The sequence below is a fragment of the Miscanthus floridulus genome, chromosome 11 (genome assembly GCF_019320115.1).
Source record: "Miscanthus floridulus cultivar M001 chromosome 11, ASM1932011v1, whole genome shotgun sequence".
NCBI classification, from domain to species: Eukaryota; Viridiplantae; Streptophyta; class Magnoliopsida; order Poales; family Poaceae; genus Miscanthus; species Miscanthus floridulus.
Window position 1 is genome coordinate 32,025,570 of NC_089590.1, and position 20,095 is coordinate 32,045,664.

Consider the following 20,095-nt stretch of genomic DNA (forward strand, 5'->3'; position numbering starts at 1 on the left):
ATAATCTATTTAAAAAAACTCTGATATGAGATGATTTTATATGTTATGTGTGGACACCATGTTTGTTTTCTTAATTTAAAGTATGTGAGACATCGTACCTACAAGTGCAATTAAATGTCTATTTTTAATTATTGTTTATGATATATACATAAATTTATGTCACTACCGCAAAAACGATTTTAGGACACGGTCTTTTTGATTAATGGAGGTGGGCATATCTAGGAGCTCTGGAAAATCATCGTAACAGAGGCGGATGCCTTAGGGCATCCTAAGCGAGTAAGCGTCCATCACAGAGGCGGCTGCCTTAGGGCATCCTAAGCGTCCGTCTCTAAAAATCAATTTTCAGAGATATAAATAGTTGAATCCATAAAGAATTAATAATATTTTTTTATATAAACTTAGATAAAGACAAACTTTATATCAAATTTGTAGCACTTGACGTGATCTACAACTTTTTAGTTGAAAAGTTTTTTATTTGAAATAGTTTAGAGTCCTAAAATGTTGTTTTTAAGTTCATGGATTTGAAATTTGAAATCTAAAATTCTCAAACAACCTCGGATGTTGACATGGTCTATACCAAAGTTATAGTTCTCAATACAATCTACCAAAGTTTTCAATTCCTGGGAAGGACATTTTTTTAGGTTTTGTAGAACTATTAACAGAGGCGAGCACCTTAAGACGTCTGCCTCCGTTAATCGATTTTTAGAGGCGGACATCTTTAGGTGCCCGCCTCCGTTAATCAATTTTTAAAGGCGAACGATTCCGACGTCCTCCGTAAAGTGTGATTAATAGTGACTATTGATTAGAGGCGGATTCCGACGTCCTCCGTAAAGTGTGATTAATAGTGACTATTGATTAGAGGCGGACAAAAAATAAGAAATGACTGTCTCCGAAAATCTATTATGTAGTAATGTGTGTGATTATCAAACACCGCTATTAGAATTTACGCAATAACACCTGCTATTCACGATCCGCTATGTTGAAACCAACCCACTATATGCTAGTTAGCACCTTGATGGTATAGTGTAGTACCAAGTATTATTAGGAAAAGTAGCATAGTATATACTTGTTCTTTTTTTTGTCTGGCAAGAAAAGTTACATTGTCTCTTGATGCTTTCCAAATAGGGCTAACCTGGGAATATGTTGTGACCATAGAAAAGGAAAAAGAAGAAGAGAATTCCAAATGTTTGCTGTCTGTTCAACAATCTGTCACTGTAGGTACTGCTGTGGCAAATAGAATCTATTTCGTTCAGTACTTGATGGCTTGTTTTCTCCAAGTCCTTTGGTGCTGGAGCTACCTTAGCTTCCTCAATGGCAGTGCACGGCTGAAGACTTGCTCAACTTCAGTCGCTTCCATGTTCAGCTGATCCAACAGCTCCATCTCCTCCTTGCTCAGCCCCTGCAAGAAGTTCATCAAATCCTGTTTCACCTCCATGAGACCTTCTGCCAGCTTCTGAAACAATGATGCCTCCTCCTTCTCCAGCTCCTCAACCTCTCCCTCAATCTCCTTCACCTCCCTGACGATGGTCTTCTCTCCTTCCTCCACAGTCTTCTCTATTCTCTCCACAAGAGGCGGCTCAGGACCACAGGTGTTATCAGTCCTGATGAACGTCGAGAAGTCCCGACCTATGCTTTTTGCAGCTCTTTCTAGCTCAGGTATTATTGTTTCAGGTACAGTTTTACTTCTTGTGTACAAAACAGAACCACCATAACCATCCCATGCGTCATTTCGGCCACGGTAGTATACCAATATGTAGTCATCATCCTTGTTCTCAACCTTTGATGAGATAATGTACCTACAGGTCAGCAAATATCAAGTTGATAAACCTGAGGCATGATACATTGACAATGGTGGAAAAGAATTTCTAAGAGGGTTTACCAGTCATCTTGGTAGTGCAGGAACTCATTGTCATGGTTGTAGAGTATGCCAGGCTGTGAGGGGTCCTGCACAAAACGCTGCACGGTTGACCTGGTAAAGAAACCAGAGTCTGGGGTGCGGATTCTCCATGTTATGTTTGCAATTAATTTGTCTCCCTCGACATGAAACTCGTGAAGCTGGCAATCAAATGTGTCAAATGTTGGGTTTAAGCCACTTGAAATGTACCATTTGCCATTAAAATCTGCCATATTGAAGTTCTTAACCAGGGCAGATGGATCAGGGACTGGGAACTCGCCGACATCAGATTTTCTTGGAACACATTTCTTGCGTGAAACAGCACAATCATTGAATTCATCGACTACACTGTTCTCAAACAGGTCTCCACATTTGATCTGATGGATGATAAAAGCAGAGCATAAAAGGCTTATTTTTCTGGAAGATTTCAGTGAGCTCAAGGTTTATGGGATTAACCTGGCATTCACTTTCATCAGGTCGATTATTGCATGTGTTCAAGCATGCTACGTTTGCTGCACAGGACGGGTTCGCTATGCATTTGGCCAGTTCTATTCTGTGAAAGGAAAAATCAATTGAGTAACAGCTAACAAATGTATAAAACAATCTAAGTTTACTCTCATCCAAAAGATGACAAGCTTGTGAACGAGGAGCTCTTAGTTTCAAGTAGTTACTAACTTCTTATTGACCTATATTGGCTATATACTGAATATAAATAAAGAAAACCCACTGGATGAAACAATGAGACATCTTTGCAGTCACTGCAGTTCATGAAGCAGAGAAATCTGACAGACAAAATGCTGGCAGAATTTAAAAAGTGCAGTGCAATACGGAAGATGCATTACAATGGAAGATTAAGCATCTATGAGTGTTAGAGTATATTGTTATATCACTGGAGATCCGATATGAAAGTCTACACGTGAGGGGTTAAAGTATAAGTGAATTGTCCACCTTTTTCTATTACCTTATTAAGTTTTTTGGTTAAACTGATCAGTCCATACAACTCAATAATGAGGATGAAGCAATAAATCGGCAACTGAACTAATTCTAGTCTTCAATATGGTATCACAGGTTTAGGTTCTAATACTAGGCTACAAACCCTATTTGTTTGTCCTCCATGGCGCGCTGGGCACACTCCCTCACGGTGCCTCCTAGTATGCCCATTTGAAGATCATCAATAAAGATATTTGCTGAGAGCAGTGCCGCTAGTTGCGTTGATTGGATACTGGAGTCTTTTCCTAATTCGTTGATCACGGTTTTCCCTCTTGCTGGTGGTTGATTGGCATTTCTTTTGGTTTTTCGATCTGATGATCGGTTTCCATTGCTTGCTGCTTGTCCTCTTCACGCGCTTCTACTTCGACTTTAGCCTCGACTACACTAGCCACTTCTTCGTCTCTGCCGGTGAGGCATGACATGGCAAACTCCATGGGATGCTCACATGAGTCACCTCTATGCCTTTTTCTCTGCGTATCACACATGTCGCATCCATATCGATCGGGAGGCATCCACGAAGACCCTTGTTACACGACACCCCTGGTTCCGCCATGACGTGACACACCGACCATGATGTAGATGCCCCTTGCCTCTTCGGTGCAAGCGCTTAGCCTAAGGTTGGACAGCACCAGGATTTTCAAGTTTGGTATTTAGAATTTTTTCGACCACCCCTGGAATTACCAAAATTCGAAAAGTTGGTCAGAATTTTTTAGAGACTTAAACATGCAGTATACTGTTCAATGTTTGTTAGAGCTATGAATGTTTGTTTGCTGGTTAAATGGATTGATGGATTGGAGAGGGGAGATAATAGCCTTTTCTGTTCACTGTTGAGGAGAAAATATCTGGGACAGAAAAGTATTTTTCAAATCAAGACTAGGAAAGGTTCATAGTTTTGGAGATCTTTGTTGGATATTCGAGAGTGGTACCAGAGAGGTAGAGCTGTTGAGGTAAGGAGGACAGCAGACAAGATTCTGGCATGATAATTGGCTGGGAGACTGTCCTTTAAAAATCAAATTCTACAGGCTGTTTCAAATAACCTCAGAGCCGGATTTGGAGGTAGCAAAGGCAAGAGTGAACGGGCAGTGGTTAATTCAGTTTAGAAGAGAGTTAGATGAGACACGGAGAGATGAGTGGGATGAACGGCAGAGGTACAGCTTTCTGAGGGCACTGACAATGTATGCTGGGCACTTGAGCGTTCTTTTTTTTTGAAAAATATGGCAGGAGCTCTGCCTCTCAATTAAGATAGGAATAAGAGTTTATGTACAGAATGGCCGAAGGCCTAAGGGCACACCCAGAACACTTTCTCCGCTATGGGAGCACCGAACCCACTAATTGAAATTGTTATTGAACGCCCTCCCATGTAGTTCGATGTCTTCTTTGGCTCTAGAGGCCACCTGCCTTGCATCCACGGAGCTGTTCTGAAAAATCCTCCTATTCCTTTCCTTCCAAATATTCCAAAACGTGTAGATTACCACCCCATTGAAGTGTCGCCGCCTTTGCCTTGGGATTTTGGCAGCCGCTTGTTCGGCACTTGAGCGTTCTAGAAAGTATTCAACAAGATCTCTAAGCAAATTGATGACTTCAGGTGGAATTGTGGATATACAAATGATGACCGTGTGGAAATGTAACAATCCCCTCGAAGTGAAAATTTTCCTTTGGATGGCTGCTGACGATAGAATCCAGTCTGGTGTTCATCTTAAGAAGAGGCAATGGTCTGGACCTAAAAATTGTAAAGTTTGTGATAAGCTTGAAACAACTGATCACATTTATTTCAATGGCCCATTGCAGTTTTTCTGTGGTCTTATTTGATAGATGTTTTGGGTTGGACAAGATCGGCAACCAGCTGTTCAGAGGGTTTTTTTTTTTTTTTTTTTTTTTTTTGTTGTTGAGGTGGTGAATGCTTGTCGAGGAGAAAAAAAAAAGACATGTGACGCTTTTCTTATGTGCAGAAGCAATGTGGACCGTCTGGAAGACAAGGAATGATGCTGTTTTCAACAACAAAGTGCTGACTTCACCAGTGGTGATTATCGACAAGAATACAAGATGCTGATGTAGGCGAAGACTTGGTGTCCCCTCCTGAAGCCCAAGCTGAGGCCCATGGAGGATGATATGTTTAACTTGCTTTCAGCTGGTGCAAATTAGTTTGGTGGAGAACTAGTGTGTCTGTAGTTTAGAGTTGGTAGCTGAGATCTTTGTTTAGTTGAGCTTTGTTAAATCTTTCCTGTCGATGGTTTGGATGTTGGTACGCTTGTCTTTGTAAGCTAGTATCCTCAGCATCAGATCTTGGGCCTTCGTTAAGCTTTCTAATAAAGCCTGGGTGAATGCCTTCGATCTAAAAAACATGAAGCATGATTTTTCTAAAATGTTTGTATCTAAACAAAATATTAGAATACAGACCTATTGAGTAGAAGAATATGAAAAATATGAGTCTAGAGTTATAAAGCACATGGATTATTGTAATATGAAATTTCAGATTTTTCTTTCAGCCGCCCAGAAATTACCAAAATCCATGAAACTTTCATTGAAATTTTGCTGAAAATTTTGAACCCTGGACAGCACAAGTCATTGCAAAATGCAGCACCGGCTCCACCCTGGCATCGCCATCATCGTCTCTGACATCATGTGCTTCCTTGTAGAGCCAGAAATCGGAGGCGATCAAGCATTTGGATTCCAAGAGAGCTTACCTCGTGGTCTGTGCAGGCATGATTTTGACTAGTTTTTATGAGAGAATTACGCTCGGCCGCGTTGGCAAGGCAAGGCTTGCTTAGCCAGGCGAGTCTAGTTCCGAACCAAGCAGCCCTTATATGGGTCTGTATTCTAAGATTGTGGAAAGGCAAGAATGTCAAAACTATGTTGACATCATGATGAAGAGTCACCTGCATTCCTTTAGCAGGCAAGTGCATGTCTTGAGAGCATCGATTGCATCAGCAGAAGGGACTACCAGAACTACACATGCCATCACCCCTGTCATGGCGACCAATTGCAACTTGCTCCAGTTCCTGATGCTACTGAAAATATCTGACGCTTGCAGTACAGCAATCATCTGCTGGAGGAGAGAAAACCCTGCTGTTCTTAGTGGCATAACAGGAGGTGAATCGTCTCGGTATCATATTAATGAGCAATCATGTATTACCTCAGACGGAGTAGCCCCCTTGACACCAAGGCGCTCGGTCCTCCAGAGATTAGCTCTCACGCAGCACCAGTTGAGTCTGACGGTGCCGCGACTCCTACTGGATGAAACTCTAGATTTGAGGCCATGGAGGAAGCTGGAACCTCCACTTAGAAAGATGCGGTTTGTGCACTGTCGCGACATCATCATGTCTCTGAATCTGCAGTTCAAGAGGGAAAGTTCAGTACAGAACTCAAACAAACTCGAGCAGAAATATCTGCAGAAAATGTTTCAGGCTTTCTCTACATAAACAATAGGGTACATTCTCATTTTGGGGGTGTGGATTACAGCCATGACTCATCTCTTTTTGTTTATTTGTTTATAAGACTGCGCTACCAATCTGCTACGAGACATCTGACAAGAAGTGTCGGCAGATGAATTCTACTGCGTTTACATGCTCGCAATCACTAGCTCCAAAATATGCCGGGTCACCAAACTCTCAATTTCAAGCATGATGAACCACGCACGAAACCTTTAGTCTGATGATGTTACGTAGCCCTGAATGCAGGCGCAATTGGAACAACGAAAAATGTGAAACAAGAAGGTCGCGCGGGATGGAGAACCAGGAGAGGAGGGGAAGGGATGAGGAAACCAAGAGGCGAACCTGCGGTGATCTGCACACTGCGCCGCCGCGGAGACGCTCCCCCGGCCCGACGACGGAGGACGCGACGATAGAGCGCGGGGGGGGGGGGGGACGGATAGGAATGAAGCGGAGAGGTGTGGCGCGGAGCAGCAGCCAGCAGGGCTCTGCCTGGCTGCTCCTACTTATCGCGGGCCGACCAAACCGGGGCCCCATTAAGCGCAAACGGATCCAGCTGAATGGGTCCGGTTTGCCCGGACGAATCGCAGCCCTTCATCTCTCTCACGTGCTCGCTTTCCTTCTCTCCCCTCCGTTTCGAAAACCAAATCTCTCTCTACTGGGCGGGAGAGAGAGAGAGAGACGGCCATGGCGGAGGCGCGAGCCCTAGTGCCGGCGCAGGGTCCCGACGAGGCGCCCCTCGATGCGTCCGCCATCCGGAGGTGGGCCAACGATCCTCCTTTTCCATCTCCGCTCGGTGGGTTCCTCCTTCCGTGGATCTGGTTCCTCAATCTGCATTGTTCCCCTTTTGTTTTGTTTGCGTGTTCGTTTCAGCCGGGTGGAGCAGCTCTCTCTGGAACGGCGGCGTCTGGGGGGAGGGGAGGAGGAGGAGCAGGCGGAGGTTGCGGATGCGGAGGTGGCACTGGGTTTGGACTCCCCGTACAAGGTGAGGTCGTCGCTACTCAGGGTGTATTCTGTGTCAGGTGCGAGGGCGATGCTTCATTTTGGTTTACCGTAAGTGTGGCCTAATTGTTAGATTTGTTTTCTATTATGTTTCCCTTCTTCGGGGATCCATGTTTTAGGTGGCTCAGGAAACCACGGATGAGTGGGACTCTACCACTGCTGCAGCTTCAATTGATGATCTTGGTAAGCATGGCTGTGTGATTTGTTTTCAACACTTGCTTGTTCCGTGTGATACAAAGCACACTGTAGCAGCGATAAGCATTATAATGCAGATTTGCTTAATGGACTCAATTGAATACAACTAGGGAGAGGAAACATCAAATATAAGCTCCGAGTTTGTAGCTTGTAAATGTGGTGTCTCCTTTATTTTCTTTACAGATTCTTCTTATGTATTAATCATTCATTCATTCATTCCATTTGAAATTTGCTTGTTACTGCGGTGGTTCTTCGCTCAGTGCAATTATGAAGATGGTTCTTTGCTTTCAAACGGTTATTTGTTTCGAGTGCATCACTTAAAACGCCATTATTGTGTTCAGATGCATACCTGGAAATGTTGAGAAAGGATGTAGCCATGGCAGAGGAGGCGAATCGGAAGGTATCTGCTGAGATTAGTGTCACTGCAGAGACAACATTCAATGGTTGGTTTATTTATTTGCCATGTTTTTCTTTGCTGAGCTCCGACAGTTTTCTGGGTTAGTAATCAATAGTCGTTGTTATTCAGATATGATTCAAGTGGATGTTGGTATTGAGATGCTGGAGTCTTTGTCTTCGAATCTTGGTCCAAAGGTAAGTAGCTAAATTGTTATTTCTTTACAGTAAGTAGTCTAAAATATAATTTTCACAGTAGTTGAATATGGACCCTGATTGTTATAATCCTCAAACTGTATTTTGTTGATTTGCATCCTTATGGCGTTCCTTACGATAGAATCTAATATACAGCTCAACAGCTGCCGAGTTGCACAATTTTAACCTTACGTACTGTATGGCCTCAACATTCATACTGTCTTATTTGCAACTTATAAGCTGCATTGAATTTCTATTGAACCAAAGTCTAACAACAACAACAACAACAAAGCCTTTAAGTCCCAAACAAGTTGGGGTAGGCTAGAGTTGAAACCCAGCAGAAGCAATCAAGGTTCAGGCACGTGAATAACTGATTAATTTTGCTCATCAAATTAGAAGTTTCTCTTCTTTTCCAAAGTATTAGTTTAGTTTAGATGAAGACATTTGAAGTCTTTCATCCCTCATGATATAGGCTTTGAACCATTTTGATGAAAGTTCTGTTCTTGGGCTGTCAGACTCAACTGTGTTGGCCCCTGGACTCCCCGCACAGGTGAGCAATTAGCTCACCAGCACACTCACACACACACCACGGCTGAGCACACTAGCACAGCACAGCACAAGTCTGAAACTCTGAAAGAGTGTTGCTTTGAACTGAATTTTCCATTGCTATGACTAGAGTATATATACAACTCTTGTACCAGCTATAAGGTACACACGAGTATAGCTGATATCAGCCCCAACTACTCCCTATATGGCTGAAGTATGCCACTACCAAGTTGGTCTATTGCCATACTTCTACTAGTACACTTAGTACAAGGGGGTAATGGCCTTATTGCCATACTTCTACTAGTACACTTAGTACAAGGGGGTAATGGCCTATTGCCATACTTCTACTAGTACACTTAGTACAAGGGGGTAATGGCCTATTGCCATACCTCAACAGGAGTCAGCAGAGCTGACCGATTGTCAACCCTGCTGCTGCAGCAAAAGACTGGAGAGGGGGAGCAGCAGATTATCTTACAAACTGATTCATGCAGAAATCAAAGCATTGGTGACAAGGACTACATATATGAGGTGTGCTTGTAACTTAAATGTTTATGATGACATGTTTCTGTTTTCCTAGCATTATTGAACTTACTTGATTTATTGTAGTTGGAACTTGATCACCAAATAGAAAAAAGTACGATGGAACTTGAAGCTTTACAACATCTACAAAGGTAGTGATATTGTGTATGTTCTTTTTTATACTGAACACAAGGAACTAAAGGTATCATCCACCTTTAATCTATATATCAATTCTAAGTAAAGCATTTTAACACATACTAAACTATGAATGGTAGTGCATCTTGAATTTCTTATACACCTATCTTGAATTTGTTCACTATCATAAAAATTGTGATTTCTATAATCAGTTTTTTTTTTAAAAAAAAATGGATTCTATCCAATATTTGTGATGATCAAACCGTGTTTAAATTTCTTTCTGATATTTTAGAGAATACAAAACTTTGCTATTCTCTGTTTCAGAAAATATTTTTCTGCTGTATTGTTCTTCTTTTCCCACATGTGTCCTTGAGTTAGGAACACTATCATCAATGCATTGGGATTAAGCAGTTAATGGACTGTTTTCTGGAGTCTTTATTCATCTTTACTTCACACCCATCTTTTCAGCATTTGAAATCTTTTGCAGGGCTTCTAGTCCCAACAATATGCTCATATATGCATGCCTGAATCAGTTTGTGAATTCATCGCTGGTTTTCTGTTGTGCAATATATAGTCATGAACTCATGATCAATTATTCAGTTTGTAATGTTCAATGTCCTTCAAACTATATCGTTGCATGGTTAATCTGTTTTCAACTCATGCAAATTAAAGATCGCTGTCATCTTCTACTCTTCTTCATAGTTACTTATTGTTATTACCATTAGTCAGCAAGTGTACTTCTATTTCCATTAAATCAATGTATTTTTTTCCTTCCGGTACTGTTGTGAGCAATCACAACAGGTATCCTATGTTAACAGTTCTGAGTTTACTATGCTATGGATCGATAAATTTCTTTCTGACATCCCTAAACCTCTATATCCAGGGATGATGAAATGTTTCAACTTGAACCTATGTTATTGCCATTTGGAGCGAAGGTCTTAGACTTTAAAGACAACTGTCTCAGGATGTTCTTGAAGGCGCCAATATTGACCTCAGACTGTGAAATTTATGGACAGAAATTTAATTGTCCTATTGATTCGTTTATTTCAGACCATGAGCTGCTGATAGAAATTGATAAAAGAAATATGGAACCAAAGAAAATACAGGTGCTCTTATAGAAAACTTTATTTCATGATGATTCTCTCAATGTTTGGGCTTTATTATTACTATGGCATTGTTTTCGCCTTTAAATTATAAGGCATTTTGTTGCATATATCTTATTTATCTTTTGGGATTTTCAGATCATTCCTGATGACATTTCTGTAGATATACTGATTGAGAGGATGGAGTCCTCCAGGTATGGAGTTCTTATATCATGCTTTCCTGTTGATGACATAGAACTTATTTTATGCACAGATTCAATGTTATTTCCATTTCCTCATGTTTCTTTTAGATGTAAGTCAGAAAAAATGATTGTACAGTGTTATTCTATGTTTCTACTACTCTGTGTTCTTTCTTCCATTATGTGTTCGTACTAAAAAAAAAAGTGTTTGCCTGTTTTTGTAGAGAGGCTGTTTCTTATCCAGCCTTGCGATGGCTTATTCAACAATGTCAACACCAGTCTATAATCAATGCTTTGAGACGATCATTGGTGAATGATGCTAATAGTTCGAGGTGATGTGATTGTCCATAACTCCATATGCTAACATTGTAGTATAATTAGTTAGGAATATCTTTATATCAAACTGTTCTTAGAAGTTTGCAATATTTTATTAGGACGTTGTGAATATATAACTGTTATTTAAGCTGTTATCTGCAAGGGAACCATGCTCTCTAAACTTGTTCCTTGAATTTGTACTGTGTAACCTTGCCTTCTGTTGTTTATCAGTAATTATTGTTCTTTATATCACTGTCTCGTTCTGTTTGTCACCGTGACTGCTCTGCTGAATGCTGATGTGGTCATTCAAAGTGCCCAAATAACCCCCACTTTGCTCCCTAATGTGGTCAAGCACCCCTAGGCCTGAGTGATTTATCCCACCAAGGTTCCACCTGCCCGGAACCATAGCACAGAGGTCAAGGACAGTATCTCAGTCAGTGCATAATCGATGCTGAAGTGCTGCATGGGATCATGAAGTCTCTGGCACTGCTGACAGCCGCCAAGCATAAAAGTGGGGAGGAAAATGGCCTGCAGAGTTCAGGAGAGAACAGAGAATGGGAAGCGAAAGAGGTCTGGAGGAAGAAGTACCATAAGGGAGAGAAGAGCTGGGTCCTGTCCTGGGCTCCTGGCAGTAAATTAGAGAGAAGGGGAAGGCGTATAGACATGAGGGATATTTAGGTTATTTTGTCACAGTCAACGGCTTGAATGGGGCTCATAACATTCAAATCAGTAGCATCACACTAATAATTTGAAAAACAGTAGTGTATGTCGAAAAAACATTTTGACTCATGAAATAACCTAAATTTTCCATGTATTTGTTTATCAGTCCTTTTATCCCTTTACATCTTAAAATCAATTATCTCAGCATTATTGTACAATCATAAACCTAATCTTTACTTACATTACAATTGCACATGACAATGTTGATGCAAGACTTGTCTAGTGAAGCTTGACCTAATCCTAGGTGGAGAGCATGGATCCTAAACCGTCTCCTAGTATTCAACTTAACCTTTTTGGAGAAACTTCATTCTTTTTCTCAGGCATTCTTTTGAGTACTTTAACAAAGAGGAGATGATTGTTGCTCACTTAGATCGTGGGATTGATGTCTCCATCAAGATATCTTCAGATTGGCCTCTTTGTTCCTACGGCCTGAAATTAATTTCAATCCGCAATTCAGGGGACCGTCTGACAAATATTGCTTCAACTCTGCTTTCCAAGACCAAGGTAAAAAGTGGTTGCTGCTGGTCTGGGACCAATGCCTATACTCATTGCACAATGCATGCAAGAATGTGTTTTGAACCCCTCTGAAGTGGTAGTTCTTTCTGAAATACCAATTTATTCGAAATTGGCAGTAGACCTACATTAACATCTATTAGGATGGGGGTAAAAGTTCTATGGTGATCATACCACTGAAATTTCTGCTGACTGCTGAACCTATTTTTCCCAACTGTCTGGCATGAAATTTGAAGCTAAAGTGTTTGTATGGGTTAGCAAGCATAGAACATAGAAGATGGATCGGTATCAAACAGCCTTCTGGAATGAGGTAGTAGAGCATCTCGGCTCATCATAGTTAGTAAATAGAAAATTTGAATGTTTGCAGCACTCAGACTGGTGCATCATATCATCCATCCTCTAATGGCATGGATGTATTACTGCTGTGGGTCGACCGATGGAGGTGTACATGCTGCATTAATGCATTTTTTTCACTTTTTTGAAAGAAAAGGGAAAAAACTACTACTAATGCTGGGTCCTTATGGGTGCTAGGAACTGGCCAATGAATTGGAGCTGCAGATTCGCCAACATCTTGTAAAGTTTGTCGATGCTGTTGAAGAGATTCTCATTCGAGAGCTGCGGTCTTGTTAGGATCACGCTGTTGGCAGGAATAGCTTTGGGGGATAAAGTATAGCCAACCTCTGCTGGATTGTGGATCACTGTTTCACTTCCACACTTTGTACAGAAGCGACTATATCACCAGTCATTTTTACGCATCTAGGGCTGATTGTTGAGTGTCAGGCGCATTGCCAGAAAAGAAAATCTTATTAAGCTTTTGTTAGTCAGTTCTTATGTTCCTCCAAGTTTGAACCATTGCAAATTTGACCAGTGCGTGCATGGTTCATATATACTTGCCTTCATCATTTTTATCACTTGCCTTCCTTTTTGCATCGTTTAGGAACTTGAATATTATTGACGAAGTATACGGGCAAGGAATTGGTTGTTTGTTTGCTCTATTGGGTTTGGTTGGATGGATGAAAAAGGTCCTGTAGCGGCATAATGCAAGCCGCGCTGTTTGGTTGCCTGCACATGCCTCGCCATTAGCTCATTAAACAAGCTTGCGAAGTGAAACGGACCCCAATTCCAGGCTTCGCTAGTCGTAGAGATGGAACGTGCTAAATGCAGGCGAGCACGCTGCGGCGCAGCCTCTTAAACACCCTGTTTGCAGCGCCAGCGCGGCCCTCGCAGTTGCGTTGGGACTAAAAATCGGGCGCCAGCACGAGCGTCCTCCACGAAATCTGCAGCGGTGAACTTCTATGAGCTCCGTAGCAGGCAGCTGGCAGTGGATCGGCTCCTCGTCGATCGAACCCCCTCACAACGCGCATTCTGCGCAGGGCAGGCACTGCAGAACAACAGCACGGTTCGGTATTTGTGTAACAAAGCGGACTTATATTAGGCTTATATAATGAATCTATATAAGTTTCAGCCGGGGGTGAAAAGGCGGCATGTAATACAAGAATACAAACTCTCATTCCCATTGCAAAAAATGTACTGGTGTTTACACTTCGGTTCTCACTGCAAATCTGCAACGTTAGGTCAAGATGCACTTCATACGTGATCCGCATGTCAGGCTGCAATGCACTTCATCTGCAAATATGGTGAGAACTGTCTCGCGAGAGACTTCTGATTCTTGGCATGTAGTAGGTTCCATTGCTAAGACCTAATCCACAAGGTATGCTCACAGTGAATTTGGGCTGAATTATTTACCTTGCCCAACATAGTGACGGTATTATTCATCGAATAATATTAGGTTGTACAACCATTACCATATGCTTTGGTCCTCTGCCTTATAAAATGGAAGAGAACATCAAAACTAGACGATAATGACTTCACCTACACCTAGAATTTGGTGATTACAACAGCACTTTTACAACCAACCAAACACGGATGGCTGATAATCATGCAAAGCTCAGCTTGCGCAGCCAACCAAACACAGTGACGACAATTAAGCATTAATTTGGGCAGGCAATGACTTGACGATATCAGAAGTTGAGACCAATTCAGAAACCAAGACAAAAATACTAACTTTAGATTCTCATCATGCATCAAAGCAAGCTTGTCCATATACAAACTCCATATTATTATTACCTTGAAACTATAAGTCCTGTAACATATTCAATACAACATAAGTTCACTCAGTTGCGATGGAGTCACCATTCATAACCAGCAGCAGGCACCCCACAGAAGTCTTCTCCACCAGGCCCACATAGTAATCCAAACTTTGCAACTTTCACGATAACAGATAGCATACTGTGCACGAGTGAGATCCATAAGTAGCTGAATTCTACCCTGCTAGATAACCTAGAGACTGTTTCTTATAGAGAACCCCAGGACTGAAAATGATATAGCAAGTGCAAACATTGCCTAGTGTTCTTGATTAAAGCTGCACCTTGCGGTCATAAATCCAACTGAAAGGAATAACTGGTGCCTGCTTCGCCCTTGCTTGAGCTCTTTCGTCCAACCGCCTGATTCTCGGTGCCAAGGTACAGACGAAATCCTGCGCCCTTCTCCCTTCTCCAGACAGCCCAGTGAGATCTGCAACTTTCCACCTCTGGACCAAGAACTCAAGGATGTCAGCGTAATCTTTAGCAGTGTAGACGCCCAGCCTCTGCGCCACTGCACTGAAGTGCTCAAACAGGTTGTCGTCCTTGCCATCATACATGAGATGAGCAGGCATTGTAATCTTCTTCCTCATCATGTCAGCAAATGCAAGCACTGTGTAATCAGGATCAATCTCGAAGAGCTTCTCGACTATCTTGGTGTAGGCTGTTTCATGGCGCTTTTCATCAGCTGCTATTGTACCACATATCTGGGCCAGCTTGAGATCACCATACTCCTTGGCATGCCTTGCAGTATTCCCATGCGATACAAATGTTGCTCTTTCTTGAAATGATGTGTAAAGGAAACCCAAGTATGGGTTGTTCTCAGTTCCAGGATCCTGCATAAGAAATGAAAATAGAAATTACACTTATGGCTATGTTCAACAAGTTATCTAAAATAGCTCACTCCACATCATTATTTTTTCCCCATTTATCCAATTCTTCAACATGTTACTATACAACATTTGTTGCCGATGATTTCATGATTCAATGAAAGTTATAAATGGAAGGAAAGGGAAAGACAGATATCAGTAGTGCCTAACTGCTTACCATTCCGGAACCAATCAGATACTGTATGGTCTTCTCAATTTGTTTCATGTCAACCCGTCCAGTAAGGTACATGTACTTATTAAGGAGGTCACCATGTCTGTTCTCTTCAGCTGTCCATGCCCTTGTCCAAACCGCCCACGTGGTTGGACTTGCACCAGTTTCATCGCGGACACCATCAAGGGTGTTAAGCATTGTTTGATAGGTAGGTAAGGCTTCCTCGGTAACCATATCACCAACTAAGCAAACAAAGTACTCATCAGGTATTTCATTTGCCCGCTCCCTCAATTCTTTAACTTCATCATAAAACCCATCAGAAGAAGGCTCTGGTAGGAAGTCCTGTGGCTGCCATGACTGTTCAACTGGCTTCAGTAGGTTCAATAGGTTATCCTTGGCCCAAGGTTGAAGTGAATCGAAAATCTCCCGCTTTTGAGGTGGTAGTGAATGGGTAATTTGGCGATGTACCTCTCGTGGAGGAGTATAGGGTTCTTTGACAGTTTTGACCCTAGTAAAAGCAATAATCAGAAAAATGGAAAAGGAACATTGCACAGTAAAAAAAGTAGTTGACAAGGTGATCCATTCATAACAGATAAAACAGAAAGAAATGTGTGCAACTCACGACAAACTATCTACCACCAAATCTTAATTCTTAAGGATGTAAATTTCCACATGTTTCTTGCAGGAAACTTAGAGAACAAACTACATAGCAGAAAACCTCTAGACTGGAAACTTCCACATGCTTCTTGCAGAAAATTGAGAACAAACTACTACCACAAAACTTCTGGACTGGAAATTTCCACATATTTCGTGCAAAAAAAAAATACAGTAAACAAGAAATCTCTTTAGCAATTCATAAGCCACATGAGGCAAAGCGAAACAACTTATTTACAATGGTAGCAAGGGCTTCTGATCTTTGCATAGATAGTTTGTCTCAGGCTCTCACAATTTACCCTAAACAGGGCCAGCATCTGACACAATAATCATTACTGGAATTTTCTAAACATAGTTATTATCTAAGGGGCTGGGTTTAAATGCTAATGTTAAAATTGCAACATATACTTACATTAAGATAGGAGTACCAAGTGCAATGTTTGATCAACTAAAGTACAACGAACACACTGCAAAATTCATGTGACAAATATATGGCACTTTACAATTAACAATACATCTTTATCAATTCATCATCAGTTTATTAACCGCTTCTCACGTTTGATGGCAGGTAGTGACTGCTTTCTTACTGTTTCATAGTACCAAATGCAGCAGTTTGACAATTTACAATCATGTATATTCCAGGAGTAACGTGAAGAGAGGCAGAGGAAGACCGAAGTTGACTTGGGTAGAGGCAATAAAAGGAGACTTGAAAGGATGGAATATACCCAAAGACTTAGCCTTAGATAGGAGTGCTTGGAAGACAGCTATTTACATGTCTACACCTTGATTGCTTCTGATGGGTCAACTCTAGCCTACCCCAACTTGTTTGGGACTTAGCTTTGTTGTTGTTGTTGTATATTCCAGGAGTGTTCTTGATATGGATCCTAATTTCGTGCGGCAAACTTAAGCACTGTAATGATTGCAGTAAAGTTTGACAAATTCTTACTGCATATAGCCCTCTAAAATAACACATTTATTGTCAACCAATAGAGAGTGACAAAATCCAGTTGTTTAATTGATAAATTCAGATGTAACATTAGAAAGAATGTAAACCAATCGTTTCTTAAGTTCACGACAACTCAATCGCCATCAGCAGATTTGAACAAGTTGAGACATCAACAGCCAACTAGTTTCTGCATGGTATCAATACCGCCGCAAAGCAACCCAGATCACGAAACCAAGGGCGGATCACTAACAACCGGTCCAGATCACAAGCAGAAACGGAAAATCGACTGAGAGATGAAGACGAAAACCCGGCACAAATCTTTCCAATATCCTGGATCTCGATGAAAACGATGGAGGGTGGGGGTGGGAGGTGAAAAAAAAGACCGCAAGGTGGCATCTCTGCCCCGCCCAGATCACGAATCAATCGCAAAGGTAGAATTTTCACCAGTGATTTGCTTCGATCCACCGGGGCCAAGTGACTGCAGATCGCGAATCTCACTTACCCCAAAGATCGTGGCTCCCAAGAACCAACACATTTCCGCGAAGGAAAGCATCTCACGGTGAGGAAGACAGCGAGAGGAGAGGGATCCGCTGTGCTCACCTGTTGATGGTGGACGCCATGGCCACCACCACCCCACGGGCCATCCTCCTCCGCGCCAACGGTGGCAGCGGCGCTGCCGCGGCGCCATGCGACACGGGGGACGCCCTCAGCGCCATGGCGATCCTCTCGACGGTCACCGCCTCGGCAAAGATCTCGACGCGGAGGACGGGATCTTAGGCGCTCGTGGTTGTCCCCTTCCCTGTGCCTGCTGTGCTGCACTCGCGCTGCGACAAGGGGTTCCTCGCGACGTTGAGGTCGGCTATTAAAAAGGGTCTCCTGGCCCAGGCTCTCCTTTCCGCCGTGAACATTATTATTACTATTATTTTTGCTTTTGTCGTTATTTCACTTTAACTTAATATGTTTTTTTCAGTGATTTTTTTCCCAGTGCTGAGTCAGCGTTTCCAACCTCTTTTGTGGCGTGCATTCAAAATTCGTCCGTCACCGAAGGACGCAGTCGGTCCATTTGTGCAGAAAATAGCCAATGACTCGAGGAAGTGGACCCGGCTGCTTAGATTAACAAAATATTTTGTTGATGAAACTCTTTTATTAGAAAAATTGTAGTCCACCGTTCTAAACTGCACTCCACTAAATCATGTGCATCTAGTCATTTCAATGACGATGATGAGCCAGACACTAATTCAACATTCTTTTGCATATGATGGTCACAAAAAGGTATGGCGAGCACACGAGTATAAACACAACTAAAAAAAATATCAGTTCAACAAAGCAAATGATTCAGTGCAACTAGTTGTATTTTTCGGCCACATTCTACATTACACCATGCATGACCATCATACCATTGGACTAGATTTTCTGCAAGTATTTTCTCAAACAGTCGGGATGGTTCAAATCTTTCAGTTCCAAGGTAGTATAATTGAATTTCTGAAGTACAAATGTAATTGGCATGATCTTATTGTGAGACAGTTCCTTGCCACCGTGGAGACTGATTTTAACGAAGAAGAAATAGAGTGGATGATCCGAAAAAGGCAATTCAAGGCTTCATTTGTGGAATTCTGCACGGCTCACAAGTTAGATTATAATATCTCTACTAAAAGCATCAATATTGACAATGAAGAGTCCTTCAAACAACTGAGGTCCACTAGTGCCAAGTAAACCGCCATAGCCGACCATCCCTCTATTTATAGGAGGAAGCCATAGTGCCACACTAACAATTAACATCAGTGACTGACCTATTTTACCATAGGTATGCCAGACAAAAAACATATGAAAATTAAAATTAAAATGCAACACACAGAAGTCGAACTAGCAAACCACATGCTTACTAGTGCATGGAGACATAAATGTTTCTTATATTAGATGATACTCCGCGCATTGCTGCGGTAATTCAAAAATGACTGCATATACTTGGTTATAGGAGAAATAGTTAAAGAACCAAAACACGTCTACACGTGAAGTTGGGGCTGTAATTTTGTACATGTGGGTATGTAATTTTCTGGTTGAATATAATATGGGCATAATCTACTATATGTGATTGATTTTCTCTAGCTAAAAGAGGATGAGGAAGAACAGAATTATGTATTCCTGTTGCCATGTTTTAAAGAGGCTGCAGAGTTTCGATCATCTCTCAAAGATAGCAAAACAAAATGATGAGAATGACCATAATTGCATTTTGAAGCCCAAAAGAAAGACCAGCTAATAGGAAACATGATACAAAACCAAAGAATCGATCAAAAGAGGATTGGATGAAGAAACGTTGGCTTGGATGTCGGCTCCAGGAACACGAAGTCGAAGGCGACCCTGGTTGTCTTCATCAGTGAGGAGCGCGTCCAGTTGCTCCATCGCAGGGCCCTCGCGCTCGCAGAAGTCCACCAGGTGCACGACCCCCCGCCTGGTCAAAGAACGGCCGGCCAAGCTCATAGTACTCGCAGCTCACGCCGATGGCCATAACTTTGTCGTGTCCAGGGAGCGAGGGTCGTGTCTACGAGCGAGCATCCGGTACGGTGAACACAATCGCGTTCTTGCGCCGCTCAAATTTGATCACCATCCGCAGCCACTGTTCCTCAACTGGACCTCTAGCGTCGGCATGTTCCACTTGCACTCACACACGCATGGTTACGGCCCTGTTTGGTTTGTATATGCGCTCTTAAAATTTCTGTCATATCGAATGTTTAGATATATACATGAAGTATTAAATATAGATTAATTACACAACTTGTGACTAATTTGCGAGACGAATCTTTTAAGCCTAATTAATTCATGATTTGACAACGTGTTGCTACAGTAAACATGTGCTAATGACATATTAATTAGGCTTAAAAAATCGTCTCGTAAATTAGCCTCCATATATGTAATTGATTTTATAATTAATCTATATTTAATGCTCTTTATTAGTATCTAAACATTCGAATTGACATAAATTTTAGAAACAACTAAAAAAACCAAACACCCCCAAACTCACATATTGAAGAACTGCAGGAGCTGCAGATGCATCGGCATGTGGCTAATCGATGCAAGAGATGGCTTGGCTGCAACTACTGGTGGGATGCCCTGGAGCACAGATGATGTGATCGCTGGGGCCTTTTAACTGGGTAGTTGACCGTCGGTAGATTCCAAATGAATGACGAA

The 20,095-nt window shown here is 41.9% G+C and overlaps 2 protein-coding genes and 1 pseudogene across 2 annotated transcripts; 1 reads left to right on the forward strand and 2 right to left on the reverse strand.

Annotated features, from left to right (window-relative positions):
* Positions 1 to 1,021: 1,021 nt before the first annotated feature.
* Positions 1,022 to 6,925, reverse strand: LOC136494752 (violaxanthin de-epoxidase, chloroplastic-like; annotated as a pseudogene).
* Positions 6,926 to 6,935: 10 nt separating this feature from the next.
* On the forward strand, positions 6,936 to 12,999 carry LOC136494753 (uncharacterized). Its single transcript, XM_066490927.1, has 12 exons — positions 6,936 to 7,073; positions 7,186 to 7,297; positions 7,434 to 7,497; positions 7,851 to 7,952; positions 8,036 to 8,100; positions 9,082 to 9,171; positions 9,250 to 9,314; positions 10,181 to 10,403; positions 10,539 to 10,594; positions 10,804 to 10,911; positions 11,935 to 12,118; positions 12,659 to 12,999. Exons 1-12 carry the CDS (start codon positions 7,000 to 7,002, stop codon positions 12,755 to 12,757), a joined length of 1,242 nt encoding a protein of 413 aa, XP_066347024.1. The 5' UTR covers positions 6,936 to 6,999; the 3' UTR covers positions 12,758 to 12,999.
* An 842-nt stretch (positions 13,000 to 13,841) lies between these two features.
* On the reverse strand, positions 13,842 to 17,768 carry LOC136494754 (stearoyl-[acyl-carrier-protein] 9-desaturase 5, chloroplastic). Its single transcript, XM_066490928.1, has 3 exons — positions 17,510 to 17,768; positions 15,316 to 15,817; positions 13,842 to 15,104 (listed from the first exon to the last, which is right to left on the reverse strand). Exons 1-3 carry the CDS (start codon positions 17,623 to 17,625, stop codon positions 14,544 to 14,546), a joined length of 1,179 nt encoding a protein of 392 aa, XP_066347025.1. The 5' UTR covers positions 17,626 to 17,768; the 3' UTR covers positions 13,842 to 14,543.
* Positions 17,769 to 20,095: the final 2,327 nt, after the last annotated feature.